Raw genomic sequence first — 22,235 nt, 5'->3', positions numbered from 1 at the left:
TGCTAGGCTAGAGGTGGAATAGATGGGAGAACAAGGGCGTGGTGGAGCAACGCAGCCCCCCGTTTCAAAGGGGGCGCTTATCATAGCGTTCATCCATCCATGCGCATCATCCCAGCATTCCATGCGTCACTAGGAGCAGGAACAAATGTCAGATAGAGTTCACTATCTAGGAGCAGCAACACAAGTGCATGACGTGACGCAACGTCCACGTTTTCCCTGTCATCCACAGCAGCCCGCGACCGGAAACAGGCGACCGTGACAGGAAGCAGAGGCGGCTGAAGGAAATACGTCACGCGGACTTCCGGTCAAATCTGTCGATTTCGGCGGAGCAAATATCTGTGCTCCGCGGAGCGACCCGGAATCGGCGCCTGGTCCCAATCTGCCATTGGAACACACAACTCACGCTCCTATTCCATCATTGAAATAGGATTGCTCCATACAGAGCAGAGAAACTTGATCTGAATCTACTATTGGAATTCAACATAAGATGACATATAAATGGGGGCACATGTCTGTTTCTCTAACAGCAGGGGTAGATTTAAAAAACAGGTTTTCCAATGACCGCAAACTTCTCCAACTGCCATAATAACCAACAGGTATGTGCGTGCGTGACATCAGCTTTAGATACCAGAATGTCAGCGCACTGCACGCCGTGAAATAACATAGGCATACTCGACTGCCCATGCGGCTTCATGCGAGACAACTTTGGCGCTCCGCCATGTTGTTTTTGTAAGCGATGCTTTCAAATAAGACCATGGGCTTCCATAGTGACGTCACGATAAGAGCTTTCGCATTGCCACTTCTGTTAGTAGCTTTATATAATTATGTGTGAATGTGTGCTCTTATATGTAAATATACCACGATGGCTAGAACGGAGAAATTTATTTTTAATAAAAATTGGTTAAGTGACGTATATCCGCCTTTTTATGCGCTCTGCAGGAAAAAGAACAAAGAGAAAGGAATGTGTAGAAATTTTTGAATTCAGACACAGCACAGTCCATACGGCAAACAAATAATATACGCCTAACATTATTCCTTAGGACAGGTCTACATCACGGTGAAAAACGAAATTCAGTAAGGTGAATAACCTAAGCAGATAATTCATAACGTAAGGCATATAAACTCAGAGTCTTATCATTGCCCAGTTTGTGCATGTTGATCAAGCATCAGCAGCGCACTTTCACAAGCGACACATATGGTACTGCGCATTCAATACTGCATAACTTAAAAGAGGAATTGTTTAAATGACGTTTAGTCTTACAGCGCATTTTTTTCCCAGAGCGCGCATGGCTCTGCATTGCCTTTCAAAGACACCTATGCCGACGGCTAAAGAACTAATACGGCTCTCCGACAAAATACTTTGCCAGTTCACTATCTCGCCCACACGGACTCACTCACTCACTCACTCACTCACTCACTCACTCACTCACTCACTCACTCACTCACTCACTCACTCACTCACTCACTCACTCACTCACTCACTCACTCACTCACTCACTCACTCACTCACTCACTCACTCACTCACTGCAGAGGTGTGCACCGGATACGGCGACCCGACCATCGAGACGTTCGACGGCTGGAAGTTCCAGCTACAGTCGAGTGGGCACTTCGACTTAGTCTCCGATTCCGAGGGACGGTTCACTGTGGACGGCGTCACCGGGAAGTGCGACGAGCGACTCACCTGCATCGTGGGCCTCAACGTGGAGCACAAGAATCACGTGGCACGCATCAGAAGGCACACGCCGGTAAGCAAACTGGATTTCGTTGGTCGCCATACAAAAGGATTGTTAATTGACTTGTCGCACAATTACTAAGATATCTTGCGCAGAATTTGTACAAAGCTTACAGGAGAAATTCTGAGTTGTAGATGCTCCTATGGCAGATCGTTATTTTTTCTTGCATGTGACTCAAATGTGTGTAAATGTAAATAATTAGTTGCACCCTTTGCATGGTAATGAATGCGAGTATGTGCACATACTGATTCAGCAATATAACACCAAATTTACAGGAAGGAGAAAATCAAGTCACTGAGCAAGAAGAGGGTACGCTTATTCATGCGGCGAGCTTTTGTGTTGACACTGCAATGACATTAACAGTTTTCTCTGCTATTCTGCAAATTTCTGCTTGGAAGTACGACCCGCGCGTGTTCTGTAAATACTGTCTTACAATATCCATGCAGCGCAACAGGCTCTACCGCTTGCGTCAAGCAATCGTGAACGGCAACCGGCTGCCTCTATTTCCCTGACCACCACTAACCCAGCTGAGCACAAAGTCATTTGAGCAGAAGAGCCATAGGAGTGTTAGGAGCAATCAACTTGGACGTTTGCCTTCCATGTGCGAAACGCACCGTTGTTTCTACTTTATTATTTGCTAACGCAGCCCGTAGTATTCATTTCACAGCAGTGAGCTCTCAGTACAAGCAAGTACGGCCTTGTTTATTTCTGTAGCCGATGGTGCTTCTCATGTCAACATACGGGCGCTCAAACGCAGCTATGCGGTTATCCAAGTCACAGTGATGACATTTTCGTAGCGCATGACTAATTTACGTAGCCTTGATGACGTTGACGAATAATTAACTTGCGTAGCCTTCATTGCACATCCTAAATTTAATATAGACTCAGAATTATGTATTATACAAAGGTATATTTAGTCTTCAGAAGAGCATAGGCTTGGGCTAATTGGTAATACATAGTTACACTAGAAGCACACCGCCTAGCACTTGTCCTGTCTAGTCTTTGTCGATCGTCCTTCCCGCGCTATGCCTCTAGTGTATATTTTGTCGCCATATATGCATTTTTTGTGCTTAAATATAAAGATACCTATTCCAATATCGGTACCATGAGAACATTGCATTCGTTATCGCATGGTCATCGGCTAAACAAGGTTCTGACTCCCCTTGCACCAGTACAAATACTTAGCAAATTTGCAATCTTGAAATCGAGCGATTGAAAAGGACCAACCCCAATGATCTAGGGGACGACGAAAGCCTAAACGCACTGCGAAACCACCGCTACATCGTGTTTTCGAGAAAAGAGCATAGCTCCCGTGGTAGTCGTGCTTTAAATGCTATAGTGCCATGGAGGCACCCACAAAGGTTACGTAATCTATCCCGCCAGGCAGTTCACCGTTCTTCTTTTGCACGTGATAAGGTTGGCCATTATTTTGCCCCCATAGCATTACGCGCGTTGAATTACGCGTTGGCCCGCGCTTAAAACGATCGTTTGCAGCAGCTCCACGTATCCCTCTCCGATGGCCGTTGGCGCTGCGTACGGTGAACTCGCCTGTGTTCACACAGCATCTCGCTCAAGTTTTTAGCCAACGTGTTGCTTGCAGCTCAATGAGTGCCTGTGAGAAATCAGAGCACTAAAGCTGCAGTTAAAGTAGGTTATTTAAGCACGGAGCAGCCATGCATAGGCTGCAAGGCTGAGAGAAACTATGCTTCGGTTGGCACAGTATGCACAACTTCAGGCCGAAATGAGACATGCCGGTGGGGGAGAAGCGTAAAGTTAATGAGGTCAACTTACCACCTCCCATTGGTACGAATTTCGGGGATCCAAAGACAGACAGGGTACAACGTGTACATGATGGAAAAACATTTATGACACAAAAGCGGGTAAGCAAGAAAACGGCAAAGAAATAAAAAGAAAGATATGCGGATCTCACGCCTTGTGGGAATCGATGTAAGCGAAACTTCGCATGCTGTTTCCTTTGAATAACGATTATTAGCGGTGATGTGGCGGTGGATGCGTAATTTCCTCAGCGCTTAGTCGAAAACGAGAGTGTTGAGTTGATGTTAAACGTGTTATGTTCGTCCGGGTTGACGTTAAATCCGGGTTAGAAAAAGTTTATTTCAACAAAAGACGATCCGAACAACGAGTCACAATCACGGTACAAGTCCACCAGGACGATAACATATACAAGAAACGAAGGATTCTATACACGACACGTTATCACCGCGTCCGGCGTCACTTCGCTGAAGGTAAAATGCGCAGAAAAATCGTAAAGTACCACTTACACACAACCCACAGACATTTCTTTTTTATTTATACAATACTGCGGACTCATGGTCCAATCAGGGTGGTCGATACAACTACAAAATAAATACAAAAGAAACCGCAACGAAAAGAAGCAGCAATAATACAGGCTCAGAAAGGTTATTTGACAGTTTTTTCACTTGCTTTGATAAGGCAGTTCCATTCACTAATGGTTCCCGGGAAATGAGAAAACATAAATAGGTCTGTGTAGCAAAATATGGGGTTAGGGCGTTTTCATTGTCGTATCGGGTGGGCCTGCTAGTTATATACTGCTAGTTATTTAGCGGAATTTGGATATACGAGAAAGCACAATTATTTTACGCGAAAAACAAAAAAAAAGACCCTTTTAGCGTTCCTACCATTCATAGAGGAGCCATTTCAAACGTCATAAAGCGGCGCGCCCGTTTCCTTGCAACATGTCCAGATGGCGCTCGCTTCTGCCGCATCGCGGCCCACGCTAGCGGCAGCGTTTCTACCAGAAAGATCGCCTTCGTGCATAGCCTTCACCGCCAGCGTTTCCCGGTAAACATTATGGTTACATACGCAGTTGCCGGGAAACGTGAGAAGCACTTAGGGATTTTTGAAAGCTATCGCGTTCCACTCTTAAAGGCGAAGCTTAAGCATCTTCCAAATCTTTTAGCCAAAGGCACCGTTGAGCGCGACTGGAGGAGGCTTCGTGGTGAAAAGGATCACCTCGATGGGACAGGCATGGCGCTGAATATTATTGCTCACTGCATGTGTGTTTGTCCACCAAACTCTCCATGCCATCCACCTGCTTGGCTCTGAGAGTGAACCTCGCAGGCGATCATCGACGGCCACGAGTACGAAGCGGAGGACCTGCCGTGGAAGGGCGACGGCCTCACCGTGTTCGTGATGCCCGGACAGGTGACCGTCGTGCTCTTCCGCGAGCTGGGCGTTCAGGTGCGCTACAACGAGATCAGCGCTGCTTTCACCATCCACGTGCCGTCCAAGAACTTCTTCAACCGGACCGAGGGTCTCTGCGGTAAGCCCGCAAAACCTGCTTTTGAACTTTCGTAGGAATGAAACGATGACAGAGTGCGGAGCAGTACCGCCGAGTATACTCATTTTATTGTAAAGAACTGCGCGTACCTCTCTCGGTTTTATTTTTATCAAACGCCAGTTATTTCTTTCTGCTACGTCCCTCTCAATAAGAAACCTTTTTCTCTCCGCCTTTGACTTTATACTCGTAAAACAGCAATATTTCTAATCCGCACCATAAAAAAAAAAAAAATTGAAGTCTACTCCGTTCCCTAGCTATCCGTCTGTTCATAAAGATTTATTCATTCGTTCAGTTGTAGCGGAATCAAATTGATTCAGATTTCAATGTACCACAAAGAACGTTCACGATAGAAGGTGCAACGCTCGCAAGTGCTAGAGTACAATACGAAAGAAATGTTAGCAGGGAACGGCATTGTGTCTAGCGTACGTAAGCAAGATCTTACTGAATTATCACCCTCAAGTGAACAAAGGTATAGTGACAGAGAAAAAGAATCGCTTCCCGCGGCACGTCAGCGTAACCATATTGTGTGCGAAAATTGTAATTGTATGCGCATGATAGTTGGGCTGCTCTGTCAGGCAGAAGCGAGTCTGCCGAGCGGAATACAGGCTGCTGTGCTGCCCCTGCTGCGCAAGAGTCATGGACAGGAAGAAAGGAAATATGAAACTCATACAAGCACTTCCTTAATTAAAAAAAATATACATTGATTCGTGTCCAAGGGTGCACCTTCCTTCTTGTTGCAGCTATAGGGGAACTTCTTGCAAACATTTTTTTTTTCATTCATTGGAACGGCTATTCATAAGATTACATAATTTCTAAGGAATGTGCTGTGTTCTGGAACCTTTTTTTTTCAAGTTCACATGACAACAAACATGGGGAACTAGGTTCCAGCGACCATTACGGAACACTGTTCCCCACATTTGTACATATTATCGGGATCATCTATTCCCATACCTGTAAGTGGAAGAATGATTGGTGCGATACGGGCTACACCCCACGTACCTAAACATGGTTCCACATACGGGTACGTGTTCCAGATAATAAGCCCAGGTATATGGAAAGCTTGAGATTCAATTTAAATTACACTTAAGTAAGTAAACAATATTTAAGCAATTTTCGCACTTATAGCTGGTGCCTAAGAGAAACGAGATTAATAGTGTGTAAAATGAACGATTGCATGCGAAGTAAAGCTCGTCTGCGAGTGCTTGTGCCTGCGCGCACTGCATCTTTCTTCGCACGTGCTCCTTGCGCTGCTAGCTTATTACGATGAGCCGACTGGACGTCAAGGCATCTCGATTCTGCTCTCGTGTGGAGCAGACATGAGCGCCACCTTGAGATAGTCGTTGCCGTTTCGCGGCGCAGGCAACTGCAACGGCCAGCCAGACGACGACAAGAAGAAGAAGGACGGCACCATCTCGGACGACTTGGTCGACTTCATCTGCAGCTGGGAAACGCAGCTTTCACCCGAGGAATGCGTCATGAATTTCACTGGCGTCGTAAGTCATCTTAGCCTAATGATCTCGCACAGGCTCACACCTTTACCGTGAAGCATACGTATAGCGCTGAAAGAACCAAGGTTATCAGGCGATATGCACGCGTAGGATTATAGCTGGGCCAATGCAGTGCAGTTGTAAGCCGGGGATCTTTTAAAGACCGTTATGTTGCTTTGAATTTCTGGTGATGATGTAACTATCTTGCTTGTTTCTTATTCACCAAATGCCACGAAAAGTCAAGTTCAGGGTGATCCTTAATTTATGTTACCTCGAAACCAGTGAGAGCAAACGGGCTCAGGCAGTCTCGTAAGCAGCATAGCTCTTGCTATGCTCCATATATATATATATATATATATTGGTTAGAAGCAGTAAACAGTTGCAGCCATTAAAAAGCCGTGCATGCGTGCGTGTGGCAATCAGGACGGCATTTCAATGATAATTGCTCACTGCTTGCATAATAATTCAAAGACAAGCCTAAAAGGAGTGGTCCTGCCATAAAAGAGAGGAAGGAAATGCACAGGAACCGCACAGGACCGATTCAATAAAATACGCACGCATACCGAGAAAGCAAGAATAGTGCATTAGAAACTTTCACGGAACGTCATTGTTCATAAAGCTTATAACCCACTGACATGCAATGGTATCAGTACACACTTGCTCTCCAAATGCATCCTTCCAAGCGAGCGAGCGTGGGCCTCTCGCCGCCCACCAAGATAGTTAAGAGTCGTTGTATTTTCTCGATCCAACTGCCTGATCATACAGCATACAGCATATGCTTGTGGTATCATTTGTACAGCTACAAGGTGGCATACTTCTAAGTTATAGACAGAAGAGTCGAGGATAACGGAGAAATTAGCACCTGCCTTTTATTTAAATAACTACATTGTTAATGGCATAGACCCCTTAGCTGACCTGACAACAAGAAAACTTTATTACCTATGTTGTGCTTAATTACACAAGTTTTAGCTTCGGTCAAAGCAGCGAATTTCCTTCAAGTCCGCAGCCAATTTGAATCCTGGATTTTCTTTTCTTTTATTCTCTCTCTCTCTTTCCCGTTCTTCGAGCCTCGTGTTTTCTTGCGGTAACTTCCCAAAACCCAATAACGTGCCGAACGCAGAGGCCGTATGCGCCCCGCTTGTTTTCAGAGGTTCGCTGAAGGTCGCGCACTTTGTCCCTTCCAGGAGCCGACCGCGCCTCCTCCGCCGGGCGCCTGCTCGGAGATGCTGGACCGGTCGGTTTTCGGCGAGTGTCCGAACCTTGTGGACGTGTCCAAGTACCTGGACCAGTGCCGTCGTGACACCGCCTTGAGCGTCACGGAAAACGCGGCGACGTGCGCCTCGCTCGTCGAATACGCGCACGCCTGCTGTCGCGCCGGCGTGCACGTCGACGACGCCTACATACAGCGATTCTGCAGTGAGAACCCGCGCCCGTTTCCCTCACTGTGTCTGTTTCCGGCAAACCGCGCAGGGATATATCTGCCCGCGACCCACAATGCGCTCGAGCGCTGATGTATCGAGGATCATCTGACGAACCGCGCACCTGTCCGCTACGCTATCATGACGCTGGTTTTAGCGGCACCTGTGAAGGGAGTCGATAGCGCACCAGTGGGCCGCTGCCGACGGCTTTTCAAATTGAAAGCTTACGTTTACGGCGCAATACACTTTACGCCATCACCTTTAGCCGCGACATCTGATCTTAATCCACATGCTCATCAGTGCCTAAGTTTTGTCATGACAAGCAGCCCCCCCCCATCATGCAACCACCATAACCCAGACATGATGTGTGTAGCTTATAAGTTACGAGTTACGGCACCGTTGCGTCAAACGTGTACGTCATAACACAAGGCTATGATGATACACAGGCAAATATGGTCGAGTGCGCTGTGGCGGTCGAATGCTACATGTGAACTACAGTTTGTGAGATATTGGGATATTAAGACTGGGAAATGTCTACCAGCCGTTTTGGTTCTTTCTACAGCGCAGCGTGTGGTTAAGACATTCTAGGGCTTTATCGTTGGTCGATCTCTTTCTAGAATACATACACGCTTGCGTGACGTGGTATCTGGCTTAAGAGAACTTGTAGTTGGTGGTGCGCTTTGCTATACATTATTTGGAACTGAGCGAAATACAGACACCGCACAGGGAACGCAGGTGCTTTTGTGTGTCGTGTTCGCTGTGTGGTGTCTGATTTTCGCGCCGTTCAAAAGATTTGGCAGGGGTGTCTGGCGCAACATCTCACTGGGGCGATAGGCTACGTTCGGTCCCCGGACTTAGCCAATCATCAACCGTACAACGTCATATCCCTGAAAGTGACCGACCGGGAACATCGTTTCTGATAATGAAAAAAAAAAAAAAGCAGACATTGCCTCTGAGGGACTTATCAAAGTACTAAAGCGAAAAAATATCTTGAAGCTCCTAAGTTTATAGCAACGTGTAGAATGTGGCTTCTAATAGCTATTCTCTAGACACTAATACATGGAAATGTTTCCCTTGCGGACGCAGATATAACGTGTCCCGGTGACACGGCGTACATGAGCTGCCATGACGGCTGCCCGCAGACCTGTGACGCCGAGTATCATGCGGAAAATAGGGGAAAAGGTGTGCCGGCCGTCAAGAGCCACTACCACGCGGCAGACTGCAAGAAGTTGCTGGTTGATGGATGCTTCTGTCCTGAGGGATCGGTCTTCCTGGATGGCACCTGCCAACCCCGAGAAGTCTGCGGTACGCCGGCTCCTCTTTTTCTAATACTTGTTTTTAAGTGCACACTAGTATTTGCCTCACTACGATGAGCTCCGATGAGCACCAATTCACTTCAAAGTGTAAACACCTCTTGGCACGTGCTAGTGTCAGCATGGCTAGACGCTTCCTGTGGTTCCACTGTTCTTTGATCCTAAAGTTTTGATTGCTGCTTCTTACGCTCCTTTCTCACTCCATACAGATATACGCATGTTGCCAAGGGAAGCCGAAGGGCAATAATACTACGGAAATTTTTCGAATCCCCGTATTTAACGTTAGTTATAAGGCATTAGCTGGCACTATGCAAGACGAGTTTTAGATTAGTGCAACCATCTGCAGTTAAAGAACAAAAATAACATCGATTCTGTTTTTTTTTTTTTCAGAGCTCTGTGATGAGGAAGGACACAAGGTGAGCATACGAATTTTTACTCGCTCCATAGAGCGAATTTTAGGATACACATACCGCACATATTTTTTTCCTCCTGTATAGCTATCCAGAAAAGAATGAACCGTGTTTCTTGCTTACTCTGGCGTTTAGCGGCTGCAATTGCATGTGACTGCGTTGCTCTTCATCACGAAAAATTTAATTGCCCGTTAATGCGCTGCGCGTATTCGTGCGAGTGTGGCGTCCTTTGCAATACCACCCGCTTTACTTTCCGTGTTGTTTCCCTGTGTGTCTGTGAAGAGACAAGCGAACGCGTGTTCTGTTTTTGTGATAGCTGTAATATTGAACGCGACTTTCATCCGCGTGTGCTAAACCGGTTGCCGCGCGACTGGCTGCTCGAGGCACATTGCGTGTATTCGTTGGCTTCTTTCACACTAGGAAAAACGCTATGTAACACGTATTGAGCAACAGAAAGCTATATCGGGAGTTTTTCACGTTTGTCTACAATTTTCTCGTTGACACCTCTAATCTAACTATAATATTTGCGAGCGTGATTAATTAATCAAGACTAATTATATATTTAGGCGAAATACAATAAAGAAAGTACTCTGAGTATCTCCAAGCGAAGGCAAGCAACATTACCTTGGTTCTGTCCAGACACGTGGCATTTTCATATCTTTAAATCTTGGTGCATGATAGTTGCGACACCCTGTATATTACTATTATTGACAGATACTGTCTCCGTTGACGTGAATATCGCACTCGTATTTATAACGTACAGTAGTCATTGATTAATTTTTACTTTACCATTATATTACCCATTCTTTCTTTCATTGCAATCAAATCACTTGCATTCTCCTCATTGGTATTTCTTTCTTTTTCTTTCTGATTCTATTCACTATTGATAGAAAAAGCTAAGGCAGTCGAGAGAAATATTCACCTTTAGAAAAGACAACGCGAGTAATGAAGCTAGAATGTTTCAAACTGTGCGAACCATTAGCGAGGTCCTGCTCAAGTAGCGTGGCGTGTCTGCAAGCAACCTCCAGAGCTATAACCGTTACCAGGCTAAACCCTTTGGCATGGCCCCGGAAGTATTATCTACCTCTTTTTCTTTTCCTACAGCGTTTCTATTTAAGGTAAGAGCTCATCGGAGGCTGTCGTTAATAACAACCTTTTAAAGAATACGAGCGAGGCAGCCACAAATTAAGCAGTGAAAGCTTTCATCACACACACACACACACACACAAAATAAAGGAAAAATAAGGATTCTCCCTTTAAGCAAGGTCTCAGTACAGGTTAGAATAACATAAACAACGAACCGCAACTGATCAATATTCTTTTTTTGTATTTATTTAACTGTGCTAAATCTTGTTGCACGCCTCATGGCTTGAGAAGCTTGTTTCAATAAGGGTTTTTTCACTCCTTAATCATGCGTTACATTTTTTAATTGCGATTTCAGGGGTCGCTTAAAAGCAGTAACATTACTGGCATGTGCCTTTCAACAAGACTAGACGTTCCGAAGTATAGTGTCCCGTATGCATTCTCCGCAATTACAAAATTTTTCAGAAGAACGCTTCTGGAGTTGACGCTGCGCGTTGCAATTAAAGCGCGCTGTTACAAACCGGCTGCGCAAAATTGTAAATTCCCCCCGAAAACATCGAAGTTTGTTTTATTTCATATCATTTATTTACTCTCAGTTCCATTCAGCGATGTAAACAGCGGTGGGTAATAGTAAGTTAAAGTGCACTTCTCTTCCATATGTCCACTTCTCTTCTCTTGTGTCCTGTCTGCACGCCTCACCTTTTTTTGCATAATGCAATGGCTACAAGCAAAATATAAAACAGATGACAATGTAACGCAATTTGAACTGCGTATACAGTAACTGTAGGCGATTTCGCCAGGCAGACTGTTCTGGTCTATGCTTGCTCTGAGCTAGAAGGATTAGAGCATCGTATGCTTCAGCATTTTGGGAAGTCTATTGTTACTGGATGGAGAAGGCGGGTTGAAATAAGTTACAGACCTGCCTATGAGTTTTACGTATAAAATACTGAGACACAAAGAACAGAAGTGATTGTATTAGGTTAGCAGCCAACGCATAAAAACGTTAACCTGGGCCTGCGACTATATGCTTCGCATATTCATCGGTAATTATAATCAATATAACATCATATACCAGACAGGAACGCGTGTTTCGTAAGTAAACAAGATACCTCGTCTTTACGGTCTGTGTCGCTTAATTATAAAGCATACGCGCTGTTTTCATACTGATGTTTTTGAAAGCCTTTGGCAGCTGCATTGCATGCACTAGAAAAACATATATTTGTGATTTCGTCTAAGTTGCCGCGTTTCCGTTTCCCCCACTATCATCACACTGCCATTCAACGAGCTTCATTTTCGACGAGCAACATTTTCATCGATAAATTTAAAATTTTGGGAGATTTGTGATATTTTACGGCTCCACAACGCTTGCCGCCTGATGCGATGCCGCGATGAAGACGCGAGAGTGCTCACATACTCGGGGTTAATTTCGTGCATCAACGTATTCGCTGTTTTTCAGTGCACATCAAGGACTTCGTGGACAACGGGGGCGTATCGTGTTTGAACCACGACTTCACATTAGAAGGCCGAGCGTAACAATTTCAATACGGAACTCGTGCTGCATTTAATTAGTTCTTCCTTCTTTAAAGAACCATGTATGGCAACGAGCTTTTCGATCACTTTTCATCAACCGCGTTGAGGCGTCACGCTGTTCTCTTTTGTCCTAACTTAGCCTCATAAAAGGAATATGTTTGTTTAGCAAGTTACAGGGTGTGTCAAATATTATTTTAGTTTGATACATTACGGTGCGTATGGTGTGCTCGTGCAATAGCCACAAGAAAGGACGAAATACAAGCTGACATACATTTCTGAGGGATGAATGTTATGAAGTGAGTAATTCTGCGCCGTAATGATGCGAGCATGTACGTATGCATATATATATAATTAGGTAATTAGCCTAACCAGAGAAAGAAAGTGGGAGGGCAGAAACGCAAGAGGTTATCTATACCCATCTGTATGGGTGGGAAGGGAAAGGCGTGGTAGCATTTCGCTTTCGTCCGTGCATATTTGCGAGGTATGTCTAATGTCTGTAGTTCATTCATTACGTGTCATCTTATTCATTTTTTACGCATTTAGGACGACAAAATAGTTGCTAACGTTTTCGAGCTCCATTCAAACAATTACCCCTAGACTTCGCTGCAGCACAGGATATCAAAGAGGCAGAGTACGCTTGGCGCCGAGCGGACAGTACCCGCGCACGGGACTAGGCTTTCCCTCAAAGCGTCAAACCAGGGCCCATTGCTTAGCTCGACAATCCTTCGTTAAAGGGGCCACCCACTCAGCTTGCTGTATTTATTCTTTCATTACTGTTGGGACGAATCAGCGTCGTAGGCGACAAGAGAAGGTGTTCCGCTTCAACTATAAAGCGACGTCCTCCACCAGGAGGACGTCGCTATACTAATGCGGGATTACGGCGTTAGTCTTGAATTAATATGGTTGCTCCGAAGAAAGGGTAAATTGTTATTCCATGAAACATAAAAAGAGTCCAGCAAAAGGGACCATCGTTAATTTTTTTTACAGATGATTGAATAGCCTTCACCTACTCACGCGTCAACGCTTTTTTTTTTTTTTTGCAAGATCATATCCACACAAAAAAAGCAAGGAACAGGAAGCCAGCTTCGTGGGAAACTGCGCGATAAGTCGCCTGTCGAAGAAACGGGACAATAGATTGTCGAGTAGAGGAGTGCGAAATGAGAAACTTAAGTGTGCCGAAAGCCGATGCTAAACCGAACGCAACAAGATGATTAGCTACAACTGAGTCCGTCCGTCCGTCCGTCCGTCCTTACAAGATGGTTAGCTACAACTGAGTCCGTCCGTCCGTACAAGATGGTTAGCTACAACTGAGTCCGTCCGTCCGTACAAGATGGTTAGCTAGAACTGAGTCCGTCCGTCCGTACAAGATGGTTAGCTAGAACTGAGCCCGTCCGTCCGTACAAGATGGTTAGCTACAACTGAGTCTGTCTGTCTCTCTGTCTGTCTCCTCTCTCATCTCATTCTTGCTGTCAACATAAACTGTCAATGTTGGAAATATTGGTCGCCAATTCGACTCCGAAGTGTTAACATCAAAATTAAGTAACATCGTTAAGTTACATAAAATGTATACGGGTAAAAAAGGAATAATATTAAGAGAAAGCTTTATCGGGCCCAACTCCGACACGACCGATTCAAGTACATGTAAAATGCAGAAACGCTTTTCTGAGATAACCGCTGGACCGATTGTAATGAACTTTGTTACATTTGAGAGCTAAAGTTGAATTCTAGTGACTGTTGGCAGCGGAATTTCGATTTATGGCCTGAATCTTGTTCAAAGAATATTCAAAAATTCGCAAGTTCGAAAAGAATAGAAGCATGAAGTTTACAGATTAATACCTCTGCTTCAAAAACATATCACGGTTCTGTAAACGGCATCCATTAGATCGTTCAAAGCACACAAATTCGGTGTGTCAATTTATATCTTACCTGAATTAGTTACGTTGTTCAGAAGGGTTATGCAAAAGTTGTACTTTCACATTAGTGAATTTTTTTTTGATTCAACTGTAACATATCAATTTTGCCCGATTTAGATACCCCATTAGATGGAATTCACGGAATTGTGATATCAATAATTAGAGCTGAGTTACAGAGTTGTAAACTTGATAGTTACGTTTTCTGAAAATTTTCGATGTTTGCCCATTTTTAATAAAATATTGACGCCCTGAATCAAAAATTAGAAACGATGTCACTAGATTTTAAGTTTTTATCTTAAATGCAACAAACCTCGCCAAGTTTGGTGCAGTGGATACCGAGAAAAATTAATTCTTCTTTTACATGTGCTTAGATAGGACCACCAGAGCTAAAGCTGCCTCTTAAGAAGACTTGATGAAACTCGATTGAAGGTCTTATCACACACTTCTCACCGCCACGATTTCATAAAACTATTTATATGTGCCAAGAAGGTCGGTCGTGAAAGCCATCTTCGCAATCCATGCCGTACGTCCATGATATGGCATTCTGGCATTTCGATAAACATTTCGCCGAATGTTTGTCGACAACGAACGAATCGTTCACGCTATTGGTGCGAGCCAATAACACCACAGCTGCGGATAAATTTTGGCCGCCTAGATTTCCACAAGGTACATTCAAAGGTCAGTACGGACTTTTCTGCATTTCACATCCATTGAAATATGGTCACTCTAAACAGCAATGGAGACCGCGACCTTGTATTTAGCAGTATATAACTCCACAATCACTGAGCTACCTGTTGACCCGCTGTGATAAGTATCATCAAACATTTAACCAATAGACGTCGAAGCCAGCCGAATATGTTCGCGAGCTCACTAACATCCCTTTTCAGAAGTCGTCCCAAAGGAAACATAGCGCCCGCTCCGGTTCTTCTGTGGATATGTGGTGTTTCGTTGCTAATATCCTTGGTGCCCACAGCTACTATGATGCTTTGAGACGTTATCAAACTCAACCAATACTTGAAGCAATGGGAAACATCTAAACGGGATAACGCAGAATATTGGATAAACAAACGTCCCTCACCGCACGCAGCAAACATCCCCATTTGACTTATAGAGTAATATTGAGAGGACTTCTCTCTCGTCCTTGCGTCTGCAGCCCCTGTTCCTCGCGAAGCATCCTTGTAGGTATTGCTTAAAGGGACCTTTAGCAGGAATATTTAGTCACGTTAGATTGGCAAACCATATTTATGATGTATCAAAAAGCGCGTGTTCTACAGGGACCGTTGACTTAGTCACCAGAAGAGACGCAATAGGGAAAGATGGCTGGCGATGGCACCTTTACACCTTTTAAAAGCTTCTGCACCGCACTGTTAATTCTTTATCAATTAACGAGGGGTACACTACATTCTACAGGAACCAAAGGCGTAACCAAGAAACTATTCAGAACTTTTAATGCATAGAAATGCCCCCAATTCGCGAAGTATACTGTACAATATACAGCGTGCAAATGACATAACTTCTGTTTTTGGCGCGAAATTCAGAAAAGACTACTTTGAATTGGCTTTCTTGGCATTGGTATGCATAACCAACCTTTTCTGCGGCAAATAAACCTCACTTGAATCTTGAAAGATTACTTCCTTCAAAACTGATTAGGTGTTGCCATTTAGTGCTTCTTTAAGTATGCTGGGGCTACAGTCGCACTTGGCCACTAGGGAAGTGCCTATTAAGCGTAGCGTGCCACGAAGGCGCTTCACTGTTTCTGTATAGTACTCTGGCCTTAATGAGAGGTTGCAGATATTTTTGAAGGCGTGCATTGGTGTTTTTGCTTTGTGCGTACATGGCTTACCGTACGCAGACAGGCAAACGTAGCCTTTGCCTATTCTAAAACCGCTCACACGCACGATTCGCACAGGTGGGCGACAAATGGCAGCGTGACAAGTGCACCCACTGCACGTGCAAGAAAGGCGGACGCGCCGACTGTCAGCACGAGGTGTGCCCAGCGGACCCTGTGTGCCGCGAAAACCAGAAGCTGGTGCGGTTGAGCGACAAGGACCGCTGCTGCGACGAGAAACATTGCCGTGAGTGCCAGATTGGCGTGCAAGCTCGGCGCTTTGTGTGCACCCTTATCACGTGCGTGTCCATGTCCTTTATTTTTAATACACTTCTTTAGCGAAGTCATGAATAACAAACTAACACATTAGTACCTATTAAAGTGGTCCTGAAACACCTATCGGGCTCAGCGGACAAAATTTATTCCGCGGATAGCATACGCTCTTGTGAACATAGCCAAAATTTGCATTCGCGCACTGCGCGTGGAGCTCGCAAGAGGAACGCAGTCACCTTTTTCTCAGATGTTCTCTTTTCAAGAGAAGTCTGCTCCTCACTGCTTTTTGGACAATTTATTTCGTAATATAACAGATTCCCATACGCGGCTGCTATTGGCGAATAGGTGACATCAATCAAGAAGGGTGTTTGGATCAGTGCGCTTCTTCCTACTGTTACTGTGTATATTGGCGCAGTTTATTCAACAAGCTAAAGTAAGCTGAAATGTGCCTTCGAATTTCGACAATGATTACGTACTTCCGAAGGAAACTGACTATCATCTGCTCACGCTCGGCCGCCAGCGTAGGAATAAACTTTGGCCAGCCGGCTTATCGGTGTCGCAGCCGTCGGTTCTCGCTAATTTCGGCTAGTTTTGAACTAGCCTCAAGCCACAGGAAACTCGAGGTCAGACCACACGCACACCTGCCAGTGCGCGCTCACCCCTGGCCTCTCCTGGTCAGACACCTTGGCAGACTTCGCTTATTATTGAGCTTTGATAGCGTTTAAAAAATGCGCAAGTTGGATGTGGCTACTGTTCGTCGGTCAAGCTGGTGCAGGGCAAAGCCGGTCCGCACCACGTAGCATGGCCAGACCTCTATGACCGCACCTCTATGACTGCGAGCGCGCATTCAAGCCCTGTCGAGTACAAAGCAAACGCTGCGCATACGCAATAGAGCTGCATGTGGCTTCTGAGGACGACGTCGCGGGATCGAATCCCGGCCACGGCGGCCGCATTTCGATGGAGGCGAAATGCGAGAACACCCGTGGAGTTAGATTTAGGTGCACGTTAAAGAGCCCCAGGTGGGGAAAAATTGCGGAGTCCTCCACTACGGCGTGCCTCATAATCACAAAATGATTTTGGCACGCAAAACCCCATTATTTAATTTAATTTCTGCTTGAATTGCTGTCCAGCCCTTTCTCACATTTGCAGTGCTGCCGCATTCGGGCAGCTCACGTCCCGGTCACCAAAGAGGCTCTGCTGATTCAGGGCAAAAATACGCTAGGAACGCCCACTCGTTGGTGAAAAACAACTGCACGACCACTGTAAGAGTAAGCCACCGCGACGCAGTAAATGGCTGCTACCTCATATAAACCTTGGCACAGGATAGTGCCTGCTGACGCGGGCAGCAATATGGCGATTCGGGACAGTTTGATAGTGGGAGAAGCATTTGTCCAGTAACTTTCTCGATTTTAACCAGTTGTTTCTTGTTGCTCTTCCAACAAAATTCAGCACGCTGACATAGGGTCGCTGAAAAAAAATATCGGGACCTAAACAGCAGACTTCACGATGACGCATAATAGATTTACCAACAGTTCATTGTTTTTAGAGGGTACACGCCATGCTTTTTCTCTATGATGTCCTATATGCGACTGTCTTCTGCATGAATGACATGTTCAAGGAGAGCTCAATCGCCTTCGCGTTTTCTCGATATGAAACTTAGGGGGAGGAAACAAAGAGTGTGCGGCATTAGTAGGAGATGTAGTGCGCATAACGCAGCCGTGGTGGTTGCTTGATGACCGATAACATTTGCAACTCGGAAAATGCTTCGTGGCTCATGACGAAGCGCAAAGTGTGCATCAAAATAAGCAGATGCAGAGCAATCAAGAAAATAGAAAATATTCACATCAGTATGTCACATATATTTCAAATTATCTCGCCTGTCATACCTCCACACGCAATGCCAGCAGTGAGCCCTCACCCCTTCCCGGAATAAATTAAAAAAGAATAAAGAAGTAAAGTAGTACAGCTGTAACGTTCATCGATATTTATGAAGGTGTATTCCTGCAGCATCTCGCATCATACCTATACACTCTTTAGACTATTTGGTAGAGAATTTAAAAGAAGAACACGATGATTCTAGAGGTCGCGCAAGGGCACCAGCCTAAAAAGAAAGAAGAAGGACCTGAAGAGACCTGCGCTGAGATGTAGTCTTGTGCAGGGACGTGACGCAGCGCACCCCCCCCCCCCCCCCCGACCTATATCTTTCAAATATAGAGCCGGCAAGTATGCTTAAGAGAGAGAGAACGAGAGAGGAAAAAAAAGAAGGGCCACATTTTTCTAGGACCCAGCGGCACCGGCTGTATTTGATGATGTCAAGCCACGTCGCTGTGGCGAACAAACGGACGCAGGCGCCTTTTATCGCTGACGTCGTTTCGGGGAGCTTTCTCCGAAACACCCCATTCATCGACTGTAAGGGATATTGTCGAAAATTACCGGGCTCTATGTGCCTGGCGCACAGCGTTGGATAAAAAGTGTATGAAGTGAGTTCCAAAAATGATGCGAATGCTGCTGCTCTCGTTCTCTTTTTTTTTTTATCCACCGGCTAGCAACGAATTCTCGTTTTGTCCACAAGGAGCCATACCTTTAGGCTTTCGATACGAGGCGAGGCATGCGCGTCCGTCCACGTAATGACGTGATTACAGTGTTGCTGTGTCATCCATCTACACAGCTTCTCGTTAAAAGCGAACACTGTTGCGAAAGCTACGGAGCTTGGATATTCTTTAACCGGGGAAATATTCAGGATGGCAACGCTGTCACAAGCACCAGTGGTTCGCGACACGTTGGACTCCTTTTTCTGCGCCATCAAGGCGCGACTGATCGCACCTCTTTATTACGTGGGAAAAATCTGAGGTGAATTCACATTGCTTTTCGCTCGTAAGTGTTGTTTACCGCCGGCCGGCAGTCGTTCCTAATAACATGTCCGTTTTAAACGACTGGGTCGAAAGTACTCTTGAGAACGGTTCTAGTTTAAGTATGTTTTATTCTGAATACGGGCATCAATTAGCAAATACGCTCGCTCAGTAGCAAGCGTCATCCCTAACTTCGAGAAGGTTGCATGATATGAAGTCCTATGTACCCGCTCCTGTTTCCAGCAAGATATAAAACGAAAATACAGAAATGAAAGAGTTCAAAAGAAACAGACAAAAAAAAAAACGAATAGCGGCAAAAGCCGAGCTGGAAGCAAGAACACGATGGTGAGAATGACTGCGGGCTGTGTGTACTCCACGCGGACCGTCTCAGCGTTATTCGCAGAACGTAAGTACATACAGTGCAGCGCCGAATTGCAGACTGTCGGCGCGAAAAACGTATCGGAGGATTTCTTCTTTTTTCGCTGCCTGAGACTCCGGCAATCAAGGCAGCGACTTCTCGAGAGTCTCTTCATAACGACACGTGTTCCAGCGAGCTATCGACTGATAGTACCATGCAGAAGGTTCTGCTATCAGATAACAGTGGTTTTCGCGGTGTTAATACACGTCGACTAATCAGCAGCGCGATTGGCAAAGCCGACAGCCGCGCTCCAGAGCAGTTTCGTTACTGGCCGAGTCACCGTCTGCCGTCGTATTCCTTTGTTGCCCCGATTCGCCAGCCTACGGGCGTCGGCCATTCGCGGATGCTTCTGCGAGCAACAAACGACTCTCGGATGGTAGCCCCGATTACCTCATGACGTGGCCTTGGCCACGATACCGCTGCGTGGTATTGCGCAGAGGAACATTTACTGTCGCGCGACGGGCGACATATCAGCAGCTAGGAATCATATACGTGTGGCCGTCCCGTTATGGCAGCCATTTTTCTTTGCTAACGGAGATGCAGGAAGAAAGAGATAACGTAAACATAGAGTCTTAAGAACAACGAAGTTGTGTTTTGATATATATGACGTGGGGTAAAAATATAGCACGACTCGTGCGCTGATATCGCTCAGCGGAGATGGGAGGCCCCTGTAATTTGGACAAAACCCGTATGAATGCGGGCGTAGTGCCTCTGGGTTATTCGTATAGCTTCGACGGCGCAAATTTTGAAAAGAAGGCACGCGTCGCGGTACTTTTGGAATTGGCGATGAAAGCCCGGAGCAACATTTACGTAATGGTGCGGCGCGCGCCCTGGATGTACGAGCGCTGTGCTAAGCCGAAAACAGCGAGCGTCGTTTGGCACCAATTCTTGCGTGCACGCGCTTTCTCTCTAGATGTAGACGGGTGAGCGGAGTACGGAGTAATTTAAAACGTGAGCACATCGGCTTCAGTTGTATTACACGCCGACGACGCTGTCCTAATCTGCAAGAACAAAGCGTTGCGCAACCATTTCAGTTTCGTCTGCTCTTAAAGGGTTTATTGAAACTCTGAGATCGTTTCTCGTTACATATGTTGCAGCGCAGATTCTATGCATAATTCCAGCAACGTCAGTGAGGGTCGTCACTTTTTAGGCCTGACAATCACTGCAGGCGATGCGAAACATCACTTCCAGATCACTCGACATCACTTAAGTTGTCTCTTTTTTTTTCACCTTGTCGTTAATGTGCTTGCTATATGAATATCAGTGATATTTACAGAAAAAAAAAGGAAATTATCAACCTGTAATGAGTGTGGAGATTCAATGACGGGGCTGCCCCTATCCTGTTATGGATTAGGAAAGAAATTATCTTCATTGCTGCACACAAGGTGGGCAAGAACCTTGGAAAAAATACTTAACACTGATGCACAGGTGTAGGCTGTTAGTGCAAAATGAGTCATGTTGCATGGAACGCACATGTGGTGCACACGTATGTGTATATATATGCATTTGTTAACACAGACGTGACAGCGAGTAGTTAATCAATAGAAAAAGAAGATAAATGTGCACAGACGTCAAAATTTTACAATTTTTGCCCGAGGAGAACACGAATTGTCTGCAGCCTCAACGAATGAAGCACACTACATACGAGGTTCACTATATTTTTGTTGTCCACACTGTTTGAGATTTTCGTCCTTTAGAGGTGCACTGACGTGCGAAAATAAACGGCCATTTCGGTTTCTGCGTTTTCTTTCCCGAAGATTTAGGAGAACACATTGATTTCTGAAAAAACCGTCCCGCAATTGACGGCGCTTTGTTCTCCGAATGGCGATAACGGGAATGCGGCGAACGAAGCGACTTCTTTCCGAGGAAGAAACACATGGTTAAAACAGCAGACATTTCCCTGAAAGCGCCAGGCACAGTTGATTTCAGAGAAAAGAGCAACCTTCAGCGCTCATGATAAGGACTGTTTCAAACGGAAACGTCTAACGGGACCAAAGTGGGGAAGTAACAAATGCAACACAATTGATTTTTTTAATCGACATTAGTTTTTTTCACGCTGAGGTGGCTTTATCTGACAGTTGCTAAGAACGCGTGAAGCATCCTTTTCACACCCGGTCTTTGACGCTATGAAAGCATTAGACGACCAACCAAACTTGACATGTCTCAGCAACACTTTTGGGGTAGTTCGGCGCATCGCTATATGAAATGTTGCAACAAATGAAGGTGTACCCGACCTTCTTCTTCAGTTCAAGATACTAATATGTATATATATACATATATGTTCACATAAACAAGCAGGCGAAAGAAATCTCACCAGCCGTAACCATCAGTACACATATACAAGCCACTTGAAGAAATGAGCTCTACGAGAACGCCGAGGAAGAACACGTACGACTTTAGTCCTCGTAGCGCTCATTTCTTCAAGCATGCAAAACCATCAAGCTTCTGCTGCTTCAGATATGCGAGCCAATGTGTACCGCGAGAGGTTCGCGCAAGCAAGGGCCGGAGAAGTTCTCGCCATAAAAGCCAGACGCGGCACACAGCGACTCCCGCAAGAACACAAAGGTTTTGGCCGCATGAATGCCGCTATTCGAACTCGAACAAAAGAACTGCGTCATGCATGCATGTCTACAGTAACGCAACTCAAATGTTTAAAC

The 22,235-nt window shown here is 45.4% G+C and overlaps 1 protein-coding gene across 1 annotated transcript in view; it reads left to right on the top strand.

Moving 5' to 3' along the window:
- LOC126527459 (uncharacterized) overlaps positions 1 to 22,235 on the top strand; it is a 203,664-nt gene that overhangs the window by 143,314 nt on the left and 38,115 nt on the right. The window contains exons 60-66 of the mRNA XM_055068522.2: positions 1,532 to 1,746; positions 4,837 to 5,038; positions 6,416 to 6,549; positions 7,728 to 7,959; positions 9,048 to 9,266; positions 9,665 to 9,690; positions 16,120 to 16,285. Coding sequence (XP_054924497.2) covers positions 1,532 to 1,746; positions 4,837 to 5,038; positions 6,416 to 6,549; positions 7,728 to 7,959; positions 9,048 to 9,266; positions 9,665 to 9,690; positions 16,120 to 16,285 — 1,194 coding nt within the window. The remainder of the gene's footprint in view (positions 1 to 1,531; positions 1,747 to 4,836; positions 5,039 to 6,415; positions 6,550 to 7,727; positions 7,960 to 9,047; positions 9,267 to 9,664; positions 9,691 to 16,119; positions 16,286 to 22,235) is intronic.

Source organism: Dermacentor andersoni, chromosome 9 (assembly GCF_023375885.2).
Source record: "Dermacentor andersoni chromosome 9, qqDerAnde1_hic_scaffold, whole genome shotgun sequence".
NCBI classification, from domain to species: Eukaryota; Metazoa; Arthropoda; class Arachnida; order Ixodida; family Ixodidae; genus Dermacentor; species Dermacentor andersoni.
This window is presented reverse-complemented; position numbering and strand designations above follow the sequence as displayed.